Source organism: Oncorhynchus keta, chromosome 23 (assembly GCF_023373465.1).
Source record: "Oncorhynchus keta strain PuntledgeMale-10-30-2019 chromosome 23, Oket_V2, whole genome shotgun sequence".
Classification (NCBI taxonomy): domain Eukaryota; kingdom Metazoa; phylum Chordata; class Actinopteri; order Salmoniformes; family Salmonidae; genus Oncorhynchus; species Oncorhynchus keta.
The window spans coordinates 25,337,228-25,356,534 of NC_068443.1; the positions used below are offsets into that span (position 1 = coordinate 25,337,228).

The 19,307-nt window shown below is 44.4% G+C and overlaps 1 protein-coding gene across 1 annotated transcript in view; it reads right to left on the minus strand.

Moving 5' to 3' along the window:
- The window catches only part of hecw1b (HECT, C2 and WW domain containing E3 ubiquitin protein ligase 1b), a 65,783-nt gene that overhangs the window by 17,193 nt on the left and 29,283 nt on the right, over positions 1 to 19,307 (minus strand). The window contains exons 7-17 of the mRNA XM_052476913.1: positions 14,166 to 14,308; positions 13,849 to 13,949; positions 11,926 to 13,272; positions 11,731 to 11,832; positions 3,616 to 3,766; positions 1,760 to 1,884; positions 1,420 to 1,553; positions 1,016 to 1,201; positions 646 to 780; positions 380 to 485; positions 184 to 280 (exon numbers count right to left, since the gene is read on the minus strand). Coding sequence (XP_052332873.1) covers positions 184 to 280; positions 380 to 485; positions 646 to 780; positions 1,016 to 1,201; positions 1,420 to 1,553; positions 1,760 to 1,884; positions 3,616 to 3,766; positions 11,731 to 11,832; positions 11,926 to 13,272; positions 13,849 to 13,949; positions 14,166 to 14,308 — 2,627 coding nt within the window. The remainder of the gene's footprint in view (positions 1 to 183; positions 281 to 379; positions 486 to 645; positions 781 to 1,015; positions 1,202 to 1,419; positions 1,554 to 1,759; positions 1,885 to 3,615; positions 3,767 to 11,730; positions 11,833 to 11,925; positions 13,273 to 13,848; positions 13,950 to 14,165; positions 14,309 to 19,307) is intronic.

The window sequence follows — 19,307 nt, forward strand, 5'->3', positions numbered from 1 at the left end:
AGACATGTTACACTGTAATTACATGAGTAGTTACACAGTAATAAAGGCACTAATGTAAGGCGTTACCCTTTATTTTTCCCAAAGGAACCAATACAGTAGTGAGTGAGAAATATTCAGATTCTCTGAATCTACACAGTCCTTATTTGAAAAACAAATCCAATTTATCCCCCAGTGTTTATCTACCTCAGGGAATGGTTCCTGGACAGGGCTGGCTGGCGCTCCGTTAGAACTTCTAGTATTCCAGGCTGACGCAGGAAGACCACTATCTTCTCATTATAAGCTGTGAGTGGAATTGAGTTCAGAAGACAGACTTACACAACAGAAACTATATGGTACATGTGAATTATGACTGTGTTCTTTGTGTATGTACAGTACACACCTTGTGGCACTGGGTCTGGGGGATGCTGACTCCGTATTGCTGCCACCACACTGTTCCCTGGCCTTGACAACAAGGCCACACCTCGACTACGGGAGACCTCAGAGGCCTGAAAAAATACATATGAAAAAAGGATCAGTTATAAACAAGCAAATACATAAATTCAATTCCATATTTCCATCATTCTAATACATGATTGGCCCTTATTAAACAGTTACTACACTTAAAAACAAGGAAATGTCTTCTGTGTGCTGTTTGACTCTCCTGACCTCTCCTGCACTGTAGCTGCGTAGTCTCTGCAGGTGCTGCCTGTGGGTCAGGTGGTTGGGCAGGCAACCATTCTGCAGGGGGATTCTGGGGTCGATGAACGTGGTCGCCCGGCTGTTGTGGTCCACAAAGAAGTTCTGGACCAAAGAGAAGATGTTACAGGTAAAAACTTACCAAAGTTAGAAACACAAATCTAAACACCGCTAGATCTGAAGGCAAATACCAAATCAATAGTATAATTAGTATACTTATTCAGCCCACCCCCTCAATTTTCCCACATATTTTCCATCTTTCAACCAAGGTACAATCCGCCCTTTTGTGAATAGGTTGGTGAGTTATCTGTGGATGAACTGAGGATCTTTGTCTCTGCACCTTGCCCTGAGGGTCAGTCTTGATCTCCCAGCCCCGGGGCAGTTCCAGCTGGGCGTCAGTGAAGCGGTTGAGGAATGTGACCAGGTCTCTGTTGTGCTGGTACCTCTCAAGGTTACGAGCATCTCTACGAATCTTCAGGATCATGTGCTTCAGGCACGTACTGCTGGTGAACATGCGATAGGCCCCCTGAGAAGAGAAGAAGAGCTCGGCATGACCATGGAAACTAGAAACCCCATATGCAACCAATCTGAACCAAAATGGAAGAATATTCAGCATCTGTTACTGAAGACAATATGTTACTAAGCATTGATATTGCTGTTCAAAGGGAAATGATGCTTATTTGTCAGATGAGCCATGCTGACTGTGTAGAGTTATAAATGTCCACTGGGGAGACAGGTACTCACATAGTTGGCGTGGAGGACAGTGAAGAACTCTGGGTGTGTGATGAACTTCACCGCTGGGCTCTGTAGCAGAGCTGTGATTTTCTGGCTGTTGACTGGAGATGATGATGATGAGGAGGAGCTGTCTCTTCTCAGCTCTACACACACACACCAGGAGAAACAAAGGAACAATTCACTGAATGGTGACTTATGTACAATTTTGTATGTATGTAGTACTTTGATAAGTCTCTCACTAAACAGGATCTGTGTAGACCCATTAGTTTTACAAAGCAAGACTACACTTAAATAGCACATCAGCTTATTGCATTCTGTAATTGTGACATTGTGGTGTGGTCCTACTCACCATTAGCCATTGGAGGAGAATCAGTCTCACTGCTGTTGTTGTTGAGGCTTGTTCTCTCACTCCTGCTTCTGCTTTCTTCATTCTCACTCCTGTCTATGGCCATGGTCCTCTGGATGCTCTGGTACCTGACAAACACACCAGCACACATTTACCAAACATCCAGAAATCAGAGCACCGCTGCCTGCATATAGACCAATTCTTTAAGAGTGCAAGAAACTAGTGAACATGACTTATCATATACTATCTCTTATCTGAGTACGTTTACATGCACAGTAATAATTTGATTCTAAACTGACTATGGCAGTAGGCAGATTATGCAGTAATCATGTAAACACATTACCCTGCTTATCTTAATTGGCATAAGGTCAACATCGAATTAAACATAGGCAGATTAAAACAACTTCTTTTCTGATCAATCTTTCAAATTATTAGAACATGTAAACATCTTAATCGGTGTTCCAGCAGTGTATTTGATCTGTGTATGTGCTAACACCAGCCGAGAGCCTCCCTCTTTAGACCGAATGAAGTGAGTTCGGAAACAACTGAATATATGCGTCTTAGAAGTAGTTTTCACATACAAACTTTATATGTCCGAACTCAAAATCAAATATGCTTTCCAGAAATAACATGGACGCTGGGGTAGAACGTTTATTTTGATTGGTGATTTTCTGCATTTATCAGAGTGCATTCAGTAGACTGATTTCAGATCTGTCCATGGAAACAGGATTATGAGGGTATTGGGGCGTTGGTTTAACATGGAATTATGAATCGTTCTTCTTACAAAGCATGTCAACGTTTTAATCAAACTATTATAGTAATCTGACTATCAACAATAATTGCATTATTGTGTGCATGTAACCATACTCATTGAGTCTATGCAGTCAAATCCAGCTTGAAAGGTCACAATTTGTCTGCCAGTAATATTTAGTGCAGATTCTTAACTGCCCGTAGGGATAAAATACAGTTGTATTCCATTGAATATGGACTTTTGTTAATGAATTCAATGTTAATTCATCCAGAGAAGAGGGGCAGAACTCAAGCTTATACTCACAAAGCACCAGAGAGAGAAGAATTGAATTTGAGACCATTGATCAATGGATTATACCACCGTAATAGTCTTCTACACATGTCAAGTCTGACAATGAAAAAGATCTCTGACACAGCCCCGACACTGTCCACTGCTCATGCTTCCAATTGGACACGCTTCACATTCCAGACACACACAGCGAATTCCACCAGCGCAGCAATAACCATTGAAATGAATTTTGTCTCCCTCGGCTTTCTGTCTCCCCAATCCCGTTAAGAGATTTCATGCACTGCGTTTGTATAATAACACTTAAGCAATAACACTTATTCACAGCCTGTTCTGCACATTTCTCATTTGATTTTTACTGTCAAGTAATTCTTTCTCCATCCAAAATATCTCAGGCATTTGATAGAGTTCTTCTAGTAATGGCTCTAATATTAGCCCCCCCCCCCAAAAAAAATCACACCTTACATAGCAAGCGGTCACAGCACATACCAAATGTTCAGCACACAAAATATATTGGTATCAAAGAGATTCAATAATTTGATCTTAATACAAAACTCCCCAATACTCATAAAGAACTGAACCATTTCTATTAAAATCATCCAAAAAAACAAAGAGGCTTTACATTCTTCCTACAACCACCAAGTGGCCCTATATAATGTATGTTTTCAGTTGTGCTTTTTGAACATAAAATAAAGAAACAATTCCAAAAGTATCGTAGTGACTTCAAAAAAAGTGTAGTGACCACAACATGACTACAGAACTATGTTTTGGACACTGTCTCCCTAGCTCTCTTCTCTTTCTTACCCTCTACCCCTTCACTCACCTCCTATTGAGTTGTTCCATCTGCTGAACGGATCCGGACCTCCTCATGCCGTCGGGCGTGGCTGCTGAAGTGGGTCTCTGCCACGTGGTGGTCCTGTTGATGTGGTCCACATAGAACACACGACCATGGCTGTCCACACGTGCCTCCCAGTCTACACACACACACACACACACACACACACACACACACACACACACACACACACACACACACACACACACACACACACACACACACACACACACACATAAGCAAACAAAAAAATGCACATCCAGAGGTGGCACTCCCAGTGGCCAGTGATTTTAATGCAAGGAAACTAAAATTGGTCTTACCTCATTTTACCAGCATGTCACCTAGAGGTGAAATAAATCTAGATCACCTTTACTCCACACAAATCTGAAATCTGACCATAACTCTATCCTTCTGATTCCTGCTTACAAGCAAAAACTCAAACAGGAAGTACCAGTGAAGTGGTCCAATGAAGCAGATGCTACGCTACAGGACTGTTTCGCTAGCACAGATGGGAATATGTTTCGGGATTCGTCCAATAACATTGAGGAGTTTACCACATCAGTCACCGGCTTCGTTAATAAGTGCATCGACAACATCATCCCCACAGTGATTGTATGTACAATGTTAGTCAAACGTTTGTACACACCTACTCATTTAAGGGTTTTTCTTTATTTTGATCGTAGCGGGATTTCTTATAAGTGTCTAGATTCATGTCCCGCTCCTTGAAAGCGGGGCAGCTCTAGACTTTAGCTCAGTGGGGACGTTGCCTGTAATCCATGGCTTCTGGTTGGGATATGTACAGTACCAGTCAAAAGTTTGGACACACCTACTCATTTCAGTGTTTTTCTTTATTTTTACTATGTTCTACATTGTAGAATAATAGTGAATACATCAAAACTATGAAATAACACATATGGAATCATGTAGTAACCAAAAAATATATTTTATATTTGAGATTCTTCTTTGCCTTGAATAGCCAAGCTTTGCCTCACAAGCTTTGCCTTTGCACACTCTTGGCATTCTCTTATAATGAGATAGTCACCTGGAATGCATTTCAATTAACACGTGTGTCTTGTTAAGTCCATTTGTGCAATTTCTTTCCTTCTTAATGTGTTTGAGCCAATCAATTGTGTTGTGACAAGGTAGGGGTAGTACAGTCGTGGCCAAAAGTTTTGAGAATGACACAAATATAAATTTTCACAAAGTCTGCTGCCTCAGTTTGTATGATGGCAATTTGCATATACTCCAGAATGTTATGAAGAGTGATCAGATGAATTGCAATTAATTCCAAAGTCCCTCTTTGCCACACAAATGAACTGAATCCCCCTCCAAAATAATTCAATGCATTTCAGCCCTGCCACAAAAGGACCAGCTGACATCATGTCAGTGACACAGGTGTGAGTGTTGACGAGGACAAGGCTGCAGATCACTCTGTCATGTTGATTGAGTTCGAATAACAGACTGGAAGCTTAAAAGGAGGGTGGTGCTTGGAATCATTGTTCTTCCTCTGTAAAATATGGTCACCTGCAAGGAAACACATGCCGTCATCATTGCTTTGCACAAAAAGGGCTTCACAGGCAAGGATATTACTGCCAGTAAGATTGCACCTAAATTAACCATTTATCTGATCATCAAGAACTTCAAGGAGAGCGGTTCAATTGTTGTGAAGAAGTCTTCAAGACGCCCAAGAAAGTCCACCAAGCACCAGGACCGTCTCCTAAAGTTGATTCAGATACGGGATCGGGGCTCCACTAGTACAGAACTTACTCATGAATGGCAGCAGGCAGGTGTGAGTGCATCTGCACGCACAGTGAGGCGTAGACTTTTGGAGAATGGCCTGGTGTCAAGAAGGGCATCAAAGAAGCCACTTCTCTCCAGGAAAAACATCAAGGACAAACTAATATTCTGCAAAAGCTACAGGGATTGGACTGCTGAGGACTGGGGTAAAGTAATTTTCTCTGATGAATCCCCTTTCCGATTGTTTGGGGCATCCGGAAAAAAGCTTGTCCGGGCAAGAAAAGGTGAGCGCTACCATCAGTCCTGTGTCATGCCAACAGTAAGGCATCCTGAGACCATTCATGTGTGGGGTTGCTTCTCAGCCAAGGGAGTGGGCTCACTCACAATTTTGCCTAAGAACACAGCCATGAATAAAGAATGGTACCAACACATCCTCCGAGATCAACTTCTCCCAACCATCCAGGAACAGTTTGCTGACGAACAATGCCTTTTCCAGCATGATGGAGCACCATGCCATAAGGCAAAAGTGATAACTAAGTGGCTCGGGGAACAAAACATTGATATTTGAGGTCTTTCCGTCCCTTGGAGGGGTGCGTCACTTGAGTGGCTTGAGTCACTGACGTGATCTTCCTGTCTGGGTTGGCGCCCCCCCTTGGGTTGTGCCATTGCGGAGAGTGGGTGGTTGAAGATATCCCTCTAGTGGTGTGGGGGCCGTGCTTTGGCAAAGTGGGTGGGGTTATATCCTTCCTGTTTGGCCCTGTCCGGGGGTATCATCGGATGGGGCCACAGTGTCTCCTGACCCCTCCTGTCTCAGCCTCCAGTATTTATGCTGCAGTAGTTTATGTGTCGGGGGACTTGGGTCAGTTTGTTATAGCTGGAGTACTTCTCCTGTCTTATCCGGTGTCCTGTGTGAATTTAAGTATGCTCTCTCTAATTCTCTCTTTTTTTCTCTCTCTCGGAGGACCTGAGCCCTAGGACCATGCCTCAGGACTACCTGGCATGATGATTCCTTGCTGTCCCCAGTCCACCTGGCCGTGCTGCTGCTCCAGTTTCAACTGTTCTGCCTGCGGCTATGGAATCCTGACCTGTTCACCGGACGTACTACCTGTCCCAGACCTGCTGTTTTCATCTCTGTAGAGACAGCAGGAGTGGTAGAGATACTCTTCATGATCGGCTATGAAAAGCCAACTGACATTTACTCCTGAGGTGCTGACTTGCTGCACCCTCGACAACTACTGTGATTATTATTATTTGACCATGCTGGTCATTTATGAACATTTGAGCATCTTGGCCATGTTCTGTTATAATCTCCACCCGGCACAGCCAGAAGAGGACTGCACACCTCATAGCCTGGTTCCTCTCTAGGTTTCTTCCCAGGTTTTGGCCTTTTCTAGGGAGTTTTTCCTAGCCACCGTGCTTCTACACCTGCATTGCTTGCTGTTTGGGGTTTTAGACTGGGTTTCTGTACAGCAAGCACTTTGAGATATCAGCTGATGTACGAAGGGCTATATAAATACATTTGATTTCATTTATTTCGGGTCCATGGCCAGGAAACTCCCGAGACCTTAGTCCCATTGAGAACTTGTGGTCAATCCTCAAGAGGCGGGTGGACAAACAAAAACCCACAACTTCTGACCAACTCCAAGCATTGATTATGCAAGAATGGGCTGCCATCATTCAGGATGTGAACCAGAAGTTAATTGACAGCATGCCAGGGCAGATTACAGAGGTCTTGAAAAAGAAGGGTCAACACTGCAAATTTTGACTCTGCATCAACTTCATGTAATTGTTAATAAAAGCCTTTGATACTTGTGAAATGCTTGTAATTATATTTCAGTATTCCATAGTAACATCAGACAAAAATATCTAAAGACACTGAGGCAGCAGACTTTGTGAAAATTAATATTTGTGTCATTCTCTAAACCCTTTGGCCACGAGTGTATACAGAAGATTAGGAAACAGACTACAGTGTCAAATCTGCTGAATTGGAGAATCGCCTCTTGAATCGGGGCAACAGCGTTCAGGTCCCGAAAAATGCAGGTATAAGGGCTGGAATACTTGACAGAGAGAACTTGTTGCGAAGGTGAGTGCCTCGTGATACATCAGAGAGAGTAGAGTGTATGCTGTTACAAAATACAACACTGAAGCAGAGAACATTAAAAGAATAATTGAAAATAATTAGGGAATCATCCAAAGTGATATGCTACAACGCCAAGTCTTCCCTGAGCCACGTCATAAGCTTTAAGAGATGTCCGACCCTAAATGACACATTAGTCCACAGTTATCTTCCTGGTGACTCTCAAAAAAACATTTCAATGTAACCAGAGCAACAATTGCAGTAATATTGTACAGAAGAAGTATTTTGTTGACACAGCTTCTAAAATGGTGTATTACGTCAAGCATTTCATTAACTGTAAAACCACTCATGTCATCTATAGATTGGAATGTCCACAGTGCAAGATGTTCTACATTGGACGGACAAAGAGACGCCTTCAAGACTGCTTAGTGGAACACAAGTATGCCATACGGGTAGGCAATGAAGATTACCCCATGGCAAGGCACTACAAGTCCTTACACCATGGCAACCCTGCCCCCTACAAGCTATGGGTATTGATCATGTTCCTGCCTCAATTTGACAGTTAAACAGTTAAACCAAAGGGAAAGTTTTTAGATTTACAAACTACAGGCCACTAAGTACCCTGGTTTAAATGAAGATATGGATTAACCAACTACAGGCCACTAAGTACCCTGGTTTAAATGAAGATATGGATTTACAAACTACAGGCCACTAAGTACCCTGGTTTAAATGAAGATATGGATTTACAAACTACAGGCCACTAAGTACCCTGGTTTAAATGAAGATATGGATTTACAAACTACAGGCCACTAAGTACCCTGGTTTAAACGAAGATATGGATTTACAAACTACAGGCCACTAAGTACCCTGGTTTAAACGAAGATATGGATTTACAAACTACAGGCCACTAAGTACCCTGGTTTAAATGAAGATATGGATTTCTCAACCTTCCTGTAGGGTAGTGATAGGTCCATTTGTTGTCATCTAGTGGACATTTAGCTCAATTTCCCTCAGCTATGTTTAGACTGTTGTTGTTCATGTTTGCTGTGTTCTAGTGTACTATGGAATATATTGCTTTCTTGTTCTTGACACTTCTCCTAGTCATATTTAAGGTTAGAACTACCTTTCTAGGCGTTCTGATACTTCTAGCTTGGAGTTGAATTTTTTGATAACATAGCTACAGTATTTAACTTTTTAATGCGTATAATATTGCTTACTAGGTGTGTCCAATCAATTTTGCAACCAGTCCCTCTTCAAATTAGGGCTAATTGGAAAAGCTGTTCAAAAGAGGACATTGTATTATTTCTTTGTACCCACTGACGATGGCCATGCAGCTGAAACATGTCAGATTATTACAACTTTGTTTCTATTGAACATGCAATACAAATACAGGCATTTTAATTAATTATATGAAGAGTGCCTTTGTCCTCCTTTCTTTTTAAGGTACACTTGTTAATTGACATGCATTCCAGGTGACTACCTCAAAGCTGGTTGAGAGAATGCCAACAGTGTGCAAAGCTGTCATCAAGGCAAAGGGTGGCTACTTTGAAGAACCTCAAACATAAAATATATTTTGATTTGGTTAATACATGATACATGATTCCATGTGTTATGTAATAGTTTTGATGTCTTCACTATTATTTTGCAATGTAGAAAATAGTAAAAATAAAGATAAACCCTGAAATGACTAGGTGTGTCCAAACTTTTGACTGGTACTGTACATGTCCCAACCAGAAGCAACAGAGTACATGCAACATCCCCACTGAGCTAAAGTCTAGAGCTGCCGCTTTCAAGGAGCGGGAAACTAATCCAGACACTTATAAGAAATCCTGCTACGATCTTTGACAAGCCATTAAACCCTCAAATATCAGTACAGGACTAAGATTGAATCCTACTACAATGGCTCTGACACACGTTAGATGTGGCAAGGCTTGCAAACTATCACTGGGAAACCCTGCCGTGAGCTGCCCAGTGACACAAGCCTATCAGATGAGCTAAATCCCTTCTATAACCACTATGATTATTATTTGACCCTGCTGGACATTTATGAATGTTTTAACATCTTGAAAAACAATCTAGCCTTGTACTCTTATAATCTCCATCGGGACAGCCAGAAGAGGACTGGACAACCGTCAGAGCCTGGTTCCTCTCTAGGTTTCGTCCTAGGTTCCTTCTACATCTGCATTGCTTGCTTTTGGGGGTTTTAGGCTGGGTTTCTGTATAAGCACTTTGTGACATCTGCTGATGTAAAAAGGGCTTTATAAATACATTTGATTGATATGCTCGCATCGAGGCAAGCGACACTGAACTATGCAAGAGAGCACCAGCTGTTCTGGACGACTGTGTTCTCATGCTCTCCTTAGCAGAGCAATTTGTGACTTGTTTTTGTAATCAGTGGCTGTATCGGAGGAGGAGTGGTTTCATTTATTTTCTGAATGTATTTCCCCAGCTTCTCAGGCTCAATCTCAGAGTGCTTCATTCTGTAGCTAGAGGACTCCTGATATCTCCAGGAGTGGTAAGTATAATTTATTTAGTCTTTATCTGTTGTGGTCTAGTACTATCTTTTTGCTAGCTCGGGCCATCTACTTTAAGTGCTACATGTCTTCCCAGTGGCCTACTTGGTGTGTGAACTGCTGACTGCTCATAATTTAAAGATAGTTGTGACACATCAACCAGGATCAAAGGGAAGGGCAATTTGTAAATTGTTTTGGTAATCAGTGGCTCTATTGGACGGGGAGTGATGTCACCTCTTCTAGGCAATCAGCAATTACTACAGGGAGGTGTGCTCTCCACCTCTGCTAGGCAATTAACAATTACTGTTAGTTCTTCCGTTTCCCCTGATTTCTCAGTGACAACTGTAAGTGACAGTCATGTCAGTGGCAGTTTTGTTGTGAAACTAAGACCGTCGCCAAAACAAAGACTGTTCTGCAGAGTTATTCAAGGAGGGCTCCACACCACTCTCTCGCTTGAGTATCTTACCCAGCTATTTACAGATCATCCCATTTCTTTTTTTTGTATCTTTGTCAACTATGTGTGTGTTTTCTATACCTGTTCACACCTCTCCCTGAAGGCTTTACAGATGCTCTCCACACTTTGGCTGCAACCCTTCTAATTTAGTGTACCCTGCACGCACAACCCATGTGGAATTCTGGGTCGCTGGCAGCATTTGAAACTGCCCATCTGCGGTAAAGAATGACAAGTTCATCTCGGCCTACGCTGCCATTCAGTCCTTTGACGTTTTGGCCCTGACGGAGACATGGATCACCCCAGAGAACACCACAGATGCTCTTTCTTCATCTGACTATGTTTTCCCTCATAGTCCGAGAGCATCTGGTCATCATTGTGGTGGCACAGGTTTTCCCATTTCTCCTAAGTGGGAATTCTCTCTTTTCTCTTTCCTCCCTCTCTCACCTGTCCATCTCCTCATTTGAATCCCGTGATTCACTTAAACTTATCCACTCAAGCTTAACATTATTGTCATCTATCGCCCAACAGGTGCCCTTGGAAAGTTCCTCAATGAGCTTGACACCTTGATAAGCTAATTTCCTGACGATGGCGTCTGCCTTCGATTAATTTCTTTCCAACTCTCTCCTTCCTCTTTGCCTCTTTTGACCTCACCATTTCCCAATCCTCTCCAACTCACCAGGAAGGCAATACACTTGACCTCATCTTTACTAGAGGCTGCTCGTCTTCTAATCTCACTCCAACACCCCCCCCATTCTCTGATCACTACTTTGTTTCCTTTTCTCCCTTTCCTCCAACCCTAAACACTCAGCCGCTACCTAGATGGTTATGCGCTGTCGCAGGACCTATCATCCTTTCACTCCCTCCTCTCTACCTTCTCTTCCTCTGTATCCACTGCTAAAGCCACTTTCTACCACTCAACATTTCAAGCTTCTACCTCTAACCCTAGGGAACTCTTTTCCACCTTCTCCTCCCTTCTTAATCCTCCATCCCTCCCCCTCCCTCCGCCCTCTCTGTGGACGACTTTGTCTCCACTTTGAAAAAAAGGGTGGCAACATCTGCTACCCTATTGAGTCCACTGGTCACACAGAACTACCCTACACCATGAACTCTTTCTCCCCTCTCTCTCTCTGGATGACATCATGCAACTAGTGAGATCTGGCCGCCCGACAACCAGCGCGCTTGACCCCATCCCCTCCTCGATTCTCCAGACCTCTGGATCTCAGATCTCTAGAGACCTTCTCCCATTCCTCGTGCATATTCCTTGTTTATCAACAAGAAATATGCATGATTTGACTCAGACAACATTTATACCAAATGCTTACTTGGTGGCAGTGGTTCATCGATGGTGGGGTAGTGATGAGAATCAGGACGCAGAGCAGGAAGCTGGCTAACTGGAGGATGACTGGAAGGTAAGGGACAATCACCTATGGGACGACAAAAACAGGTCAGTCTACCCTAAGTTATCCAAACTACATCTCCATATCTCAAGTTAGTATTCAGTGAGGAACTCAACTCACGTCCTATCCTCCCACTGGGCCCAGCCACGGGTGACTCTCCATTTCCCATGAAGCTCTGGGGGCTCTGGACCTGCGTGGATGGGGCCTCTTGCCATTGGGGCATGCCATCCCCTGGCTCCCTGCTCTCTGCCCCGCTCACCTCCATGTCCTCATCCTCTTGGGAGGAGAAAGCACTGCTCCCCTCAGATGTCCTGCTTGCAGCCAGTAGAGGTGCCCGGGTGTGGCCTACTCGGCCCTCGTAGCATGAGCTACTACAGCAGGGCTCCATGTCATCCTCGTCGGACACTCTCTGGTGACCCCTGACCTGGCCCTGGGGGTGGCGGCCCTTGCTGTCCAGCAACAGGGCCAGGTCGGACAGACGCTCAATGGACAGGCTGCGGGGCAGGGTCCTCCTTGGGCCAGGGGTCAGGGGCTCGGCCTTCTCATCCTCTTCTGAGCCATCCTGGTCCCTGGGGCTTAGCTGGTCAGGGCCTGGGTCTGGGTCTGGATCTGGGTCCAAGTCGGACTCCATCTCAGCCTCAGCCTGCTCTCCCTCCCCGTCTTCCTGGGTTTCTGGCTGGGCAGAGGGCAAGCTGTGGAGGAGGTGGTGGATGCGGATGTAGTGTGAGCGAGGGGTTTCAGGCTCCCCGCAAGCCGAGGCGATGACTGTCTCCAGCTCGGACACAGGCAGGGAGCAGGGCCGGTTCTTACGTCTAGGGGTGGTCCTGACGCGCAGGGAGCAGGAGTCCTCGTCTCCCTCTTCCTGCCCCACTGCCTGCTGTTCTGCTGGCCCTCGAGAGGCTCCAAAGGCTGCACTCTCCATGTCCTGCACTACAGCAGAGCTGAACTGACCCTCTACTGGGGCACTTTCCACCCCCTCTGCCCACTCAGCCTCCTGCCCAATAGCCCTCTGCTCCTCTGGGACAGCAGGCTGAGGACTAGTGGGGGTCTGCTGGTCCCCTTCCTCACTGTTCTCCTCTACCGTGGGTAGCTTCTCTGCAGAAACAGCTACAGCCACAACCGCCTCCCCGTGGGCACCATGGACTTCTGGTTCGCTTGGTTCTGTTTTTAGGGCTTCTGCTCTGGAACAGCCAGGCCCTGAGTCTCCATCTCCATCTGTGGGCTGCTTTGAACTCGAAGGCCTTGCTGGATCCCCCTCCATAGGAGTGTCAGTATCTGTATCCCCTCCAATAGGGAGTTCTGGAGCTCCAGTATATTCCTCCTCATCCATGGGGAGTTCAGGAGCCCCCGGATCCAGGCTCATGGTGTCCTCTGCCTGGCCTTGGGCCTGGGAAGACTGGCCTTCCCCTTGGTTCTCCTGCACAGCGGTACACTCAGGCTCCGTGCTGAGAGACATGTCCTCATCATCTGCAGGGGGAGAACAGAGCTCATTACCTCACAGTCAGGGGCCTGGCTACGACACAGTGGGGCATATCCACATTAACTCACACTCTTTTAACTCTTAATAGACTATTCTGTTTCTGCTATGGTATGTCAATAAATATAAAATATTGTATAGACCGAAGCAGCATGACAATATGGCACATGACAATACCAGAATAATCAATGCTTAATATCTGCCTGTCAAAACCTAGATATGACAGTTGATATTTACAGACATACAGTAGATATTATATATTCTAATTGTCCTACCTTTGTATTAAGAAACAGACTAATTGAACCTAAATGAGAGGAAGAAGACAAACAGGATGTGAACAAACCTGGGTTCAAATACTATATGTTTCTGTTAAATAACTTTGAGTTTTGATTGAGCCTACTGAGAGAACCAGATGGGTGGGGTTTGTAACTGTGGGACTATTCCCTGAGCTCCATTACGCCAGGCAAGTTTGATCAAGTGCAGATAAAGTGTTTGAAGGAAAACTAGTACTATTTGAACCCAGGTCTGGACGTGTGTGAGATGATATGTGTGCGAGAAAAAGGAACCTGGATGAATGGAGGAAGTGATCTCAAATCTGAACTGCAGCTGTCCACTGACATGTTCCGTCGGCAGCCTTCGGCCCAGTGTGTAGCTAACCACACGGTCACTATGGAGGAGGAAAGAAAGAGGGGAGGGAGAGCGGAGAGGTGAGAGATAAAGAGAGGGGGTGAACATAGGGGGGATTCAAGAGGGAGACGTGTTACTTTATGATTCAACCCCCCCCCCACACACATTTTGGTGTTTGCCCTGAATTAGAGGGCTCTTGTAAGCATTTGATTATCCTGATAATCCTATGAGCGTCCTGTTTATTCCTGAGCCATACCCAATTGCATGCTTCTCCAGTAGCCTCTGCACAGGCATGGACAGCTTGCCCAGGAAACGTTTGATGATGGGACGACTCTTGGCAAACTTATCTTTCACCTCGATCTCCAGAACGTCCGTGGGCAGAGACACAAAGTTGAAGCGCTGAGGAGAGCGAGAAAGACATAGAATCCATTTTTAAATGCCTATATAGGGGCTGTGTGTGAGTATGCGTGTAGTGTTAGAGATGCGTGTCACTGTGAGATGCTTGTGTAGTTGTTAGTAGTATTGAAAACACTTGCAGCTACAGGAAACAAAGAGGGAGCTATCCATGGTGCTGAACTCAAAGTAAGACTAAGTATATGCATTACCCAACCATGTGTAACCTCAAATGACAGTGATGCCAAAATGTAATGGTAAAGAAAAAATGAAACCTCTTTAAATTGGACATTTTAATTTAAATCATTTTTTAAAATTCACCCTGTGATCTCTATAACAGATGAGCTATGAACTGGCCTCCCTCCAGATATCTCTATATCTCTACATGAACTGACCTCTATGGTTGTAGCTTACTGTACTGTTCTGTAGTGTACTGTGCTGTTCTGTACTTGTAACAGAACATGAATGGATCAGAGACCCATACGTAGAATGTATGCACACATGACTGTAAGTCGCTTTGGATAAAAGCGTCAGCTAAATGGCATATATTATATTATATATTAGATATCACTGGCTCAGTATTACAGATACAACATATGTATGCAGTTAACCCCCTGCCTGCCTAAAGCATACAGCCAGCATGTTTGCATGCATTTTTTAAATCATTGTCCTAAATTGCAGGTCATATAGTAAAGGGATGTAAAAGTAGTCCATAATGTATACATACAATAGATATAGGATCTATGGTAGTGGTAGTAGCAATAGTAGACAAGGCAGTAGCAGTGGAGGCTCCTCAGAGGATGAAAGGGAAGCCCATCCTCAGTGAATTTCATAAAAATAAAAATAGTGAAACAATTAAAAGGTTCCCTTACATTGGTACCCCAGGAAATTTGAGGTTTTATTACATACAGTCGGGAGGAACTACTGGATATAAAAGCAACGTCAACTCACCATCATAAAGACCAGGAATACGACTTTCCCGAAGCGGATCCTGTGTTTTGCCCACCACCCAGGACAATGGATCGGATCCCAGCCGGCGACCAAAACAACGACGCCGTAAAAGGGGCAGACGAAGCGGTCTTCTGACGTGGTGTGATCATAACAACATACAGGAACTCAAGTCCTTCTGTTCACCTGACTTAGAATTCCTCACAATCAAATGTCGACCGCATTATCTACCAAGAGAATTCACAGCCGCATATATTCCCCCCCAAGCATCGATGGCCCTGAACGGACTTTATTTGACTCTATGTAAACTGGAAACCACATATTCCGCTGCATTCATTGTAGCTGGGGATTTTAACAAGGCTAATCTGAAAACAAGACTCCCTAAATTCTATCAGCATATCGATTGTGCTACTAGGGCTGGTAAAACCCTGGATTATTGTTATTCTAACTTCCACAATGCAGATAAGGCCCTCCCCCGCCCTCCTTTCGGAAAAGCTGACCACGACTCCATTTTGTTGCTTCCAGCCTACAGACAGAAACTAAAACAGGAAGCTCCCGCGCTCAGGTCTGTTCAATGCTGGTCCGACCAATCTGATTCCACGCTTCAAGATTGCTTCGATCACGTGGATTGGGATATGTTCCGCATTGCGTCAAACAACAACAGTGACGAATACGCTGATTCGATGAGCGAGTTTATTAGCAAGTGCATCGGTGATGTCGTACCCACAGCACCTATTAAAACATTCCCAAACCAGAAAACGTGGATTGATGACAGCATTCGCACAAAACAAAGCGCGAACCGCTGCTTTTAACCAGGGCAAGGTGACCGGAAACATGACCGAATACAAACAGTGTAGCTATTCCCTCTGCAAGGCAATCAAACAAGCCAAGCGTCAGTATAGAGACAAAGTAGAGTCGCAATTCAACGGCTCAGGCACGAGGTATGTGGCAGGGTCTACAGTCAATCAAGGATTACAAAAAGAAAACCAGCCCCGTTGCGGTCCAGGATGTCTTGCTCCCAGACAGACTAAACAACTTCTTTGCTCGCTTTGAGGTCAATACAGTGCCACTGACATGGCCCGCTACCAAAACCTACCCTTCACTGCAGCCGACGTGAGTAAAACATTTAAATGTGTTAAGCCTCGCAAGGCGGCAGGCCCAGACGGCATCCCCAGCCACGTCCTCAGAGCATGCGCAGACCAGCTGGCTGGTGTGTTTATGGACATATTCAATCAATCCTTATCCCAGTCTGCTGTTCGCACATGCTTCAAGAGGGCCACCATTGTTCCTGTTCCCAAAAAAGCTAAGGTAACTGAGCTAAACAACTACCGCCCCGTAGCACTCACTTCCGTCATCATGAAGTCCTTTGAGAGACTAGTCAAGGACCATATCACCTCCACCCTACCTGACACCCTAGACCCACTCCAATTTGCTTACCACCCCAAAAGGTCCACAGACGACGCAATCGCAATCGCAACCACAATGCACACTGCCCTAACCCATCTGGACAAGAGGAATACCTATGTGAGAATGCTGTTTATCGACTACAACTCAGCATTTAACACCATAGTACCCTCCAAACTCGTCATCAAGCTCGAGACCCTGAGTCTCGACCCCGCCCTGTGCAACTGGGTACTGGACTTCATGACGGGCCGTCCCCAGTTGGTGAGGGTAGGTAACAACATCTCCACCCCTCTGATCCTCAACACTGGGGCCCCACAAGGGTGCGTTCTGAGCCCTCTCCTGTACTCCCTGTTCACCCACGACTGCGTGGCCATGCACGCCTCCAACTCAATCATCAAGTTTGCAGACGACAGTGGTAGGCTTGATTAACAACAACTACGAAACGGCCTACAGAGAGGAGGTGAGGGCCCTCGGAGTGTGGTGTCAGGAAAATAACCTCACACTCAACGTCAACAAAACAAAGGAGATGATCGTGGACTTCAGGAAACAGCAGAGGGAGCACCCCCCTATCCACATCAACGGGACAGTAGTGGAGAGGGTAGTAAGTTTTAAGTTCCTCTGCGTACACATCACGGACAAACTGAATTGGTCCTCCCACACAGACAGCGAGGCTGAAGAAATTTGGCTTGTCACCAAAAGCACTCACAAACTTTTACAGATGCACTGTCGAGAGCAACTGCTCCGCCCACAACCGTAAGGCTCTCCAGAGGATAGAGAGGTCTGCACAATGCATCACCGTGAGAAAACTACCTGCCCTCCAGGACACCTACACCACCCGATGTCACAGGAAGGCCATAAAGATCATCAAGGACAACAACTACCCAAGCCACTGCCTGTACACCCTGCTATCATCCAGAAGACGAGGTCAGTACAGGTGCATGAAAGCAGGGACCAAGAGAATGAAAAACAGCTTCTATCTCAAGGCCATCAGACTCTTAAACAGCCACCAATAACATTGAGTGGCTGTTGCCAACATACTGACTCAATTCCAGCCACTTTAATAATGGAAAAATTGATGTAAAAAATGTATCACTAGCCACTTTAAACAATGCCACTTAATATAATGTTTACAGACCCTACATTACTAATCTCATATGTATATACTGTACTCTATATCATCTACTGCATCTTGCCATCTTTATGTAATACATTTTTCACTAGCCACTTTAAACAATTTCACTTTTATATGTTTTCATACCCTACATTACTCATATCATATGTATATACTGTACTCGATACCATCTACTGCATCTTGCCTATGCCGTTCTGTACCATCACTCATTCATATATCTTTATGTACATATTCTTCATCCCTTTACACTTGTGTGTTTATAAGGTAGTTGTTGTGAAATTGTTAGGTTAGATTACTCGTTGGTTATTACTGCATTCTCGGAACTAGAAGCACAAGCATTTCGCTACACTTGCATTAACATCTGCTAACCATGTGTATGTGACAAATACAATTTGATATGATTATAATTTGAGTTAAAACTACACTAAATATATTCACGTCACCAAATAATTGATTAAAACACACTGTTTTGAATTAAGGTCTACAGTAGCCTCAAAAGCAGGGTAGCTCCATGGTAGGGTAGCTCCATGGTGTAGCCGGAGGACAACTAGTTCCCATCCTCCTCTGGGTACATTGACTTCAATACAAAACCTAGGAGGCTCGTGGTTCTCACCTCCCTTCCATAGACTTCAAAGTAATTATTACAACTTCCGGAGGACGTCCTCCAACCTATCAGAGCTATTGCAGCATGAACTGACATGTTGTCCACCCAATCAAAGGATCAGAGAATTAATTTTAGTACTGAAAGCATAAGCTACAACTATATGGCACTGCAGTGCATAAAATGTTGTGAGTAGTTGACTCAGAGAGAGAGAGAGAGAGAGAGAGAGAGAGAGAGAAAAAAAATAGTGGAACAGTTTTTAACAAATACAATTCTTCAAAAATGAAGCAGAAGCAAGAGAAAGAGAGATTTTTAAAACTTTCACCTAGCTAGCAAATGCAGCTAGCTAGCTAGTTTAGCCTACTCAAACAGAGAGGGATGCTACAGTATGTTACCTAGCTCACTATGGCTATCCAACACTGGAGCTCTTCCAAGTCAAGGTAAGCTTTACGTTTAATTAATTTATTGCCACCAGGGTCCGCCGGTAAAATTGCTAAACTGCTTGCAAACTGTACACTGTACTGCATAATTGTAGCGGGTTTACTAACGCGTTAGTTCTAGTAGCTATGTTGACTTGACGCCAGCTAATATGGTGACAATGATGTAGGCTGTGTGTGGTGGTTATGATATGAAGGTTTGGCTTGGAAAAGTTTTAATGCCTGGACACAGACAACTGACGTGTTGTGCACTGAAGTCTACAAGCGAAGCGAAAAGGTGAGAGGAAGAGAGAGAGTAGATGCGAGAAGGAATTTTACAATAATCTGGCTGCTATGAAAGTGAACTGTGTTTCCATGTGATCAGGGGTGTATTCATTCCACCGATTCTGTTGAAAAACGTTTCTTAAAAGGAAGCCAACGGAAAGAAACGGAGATTAACATTCCTGAATTTGTCCAATAGAAATTTGTTTGCAACTGTTGGAC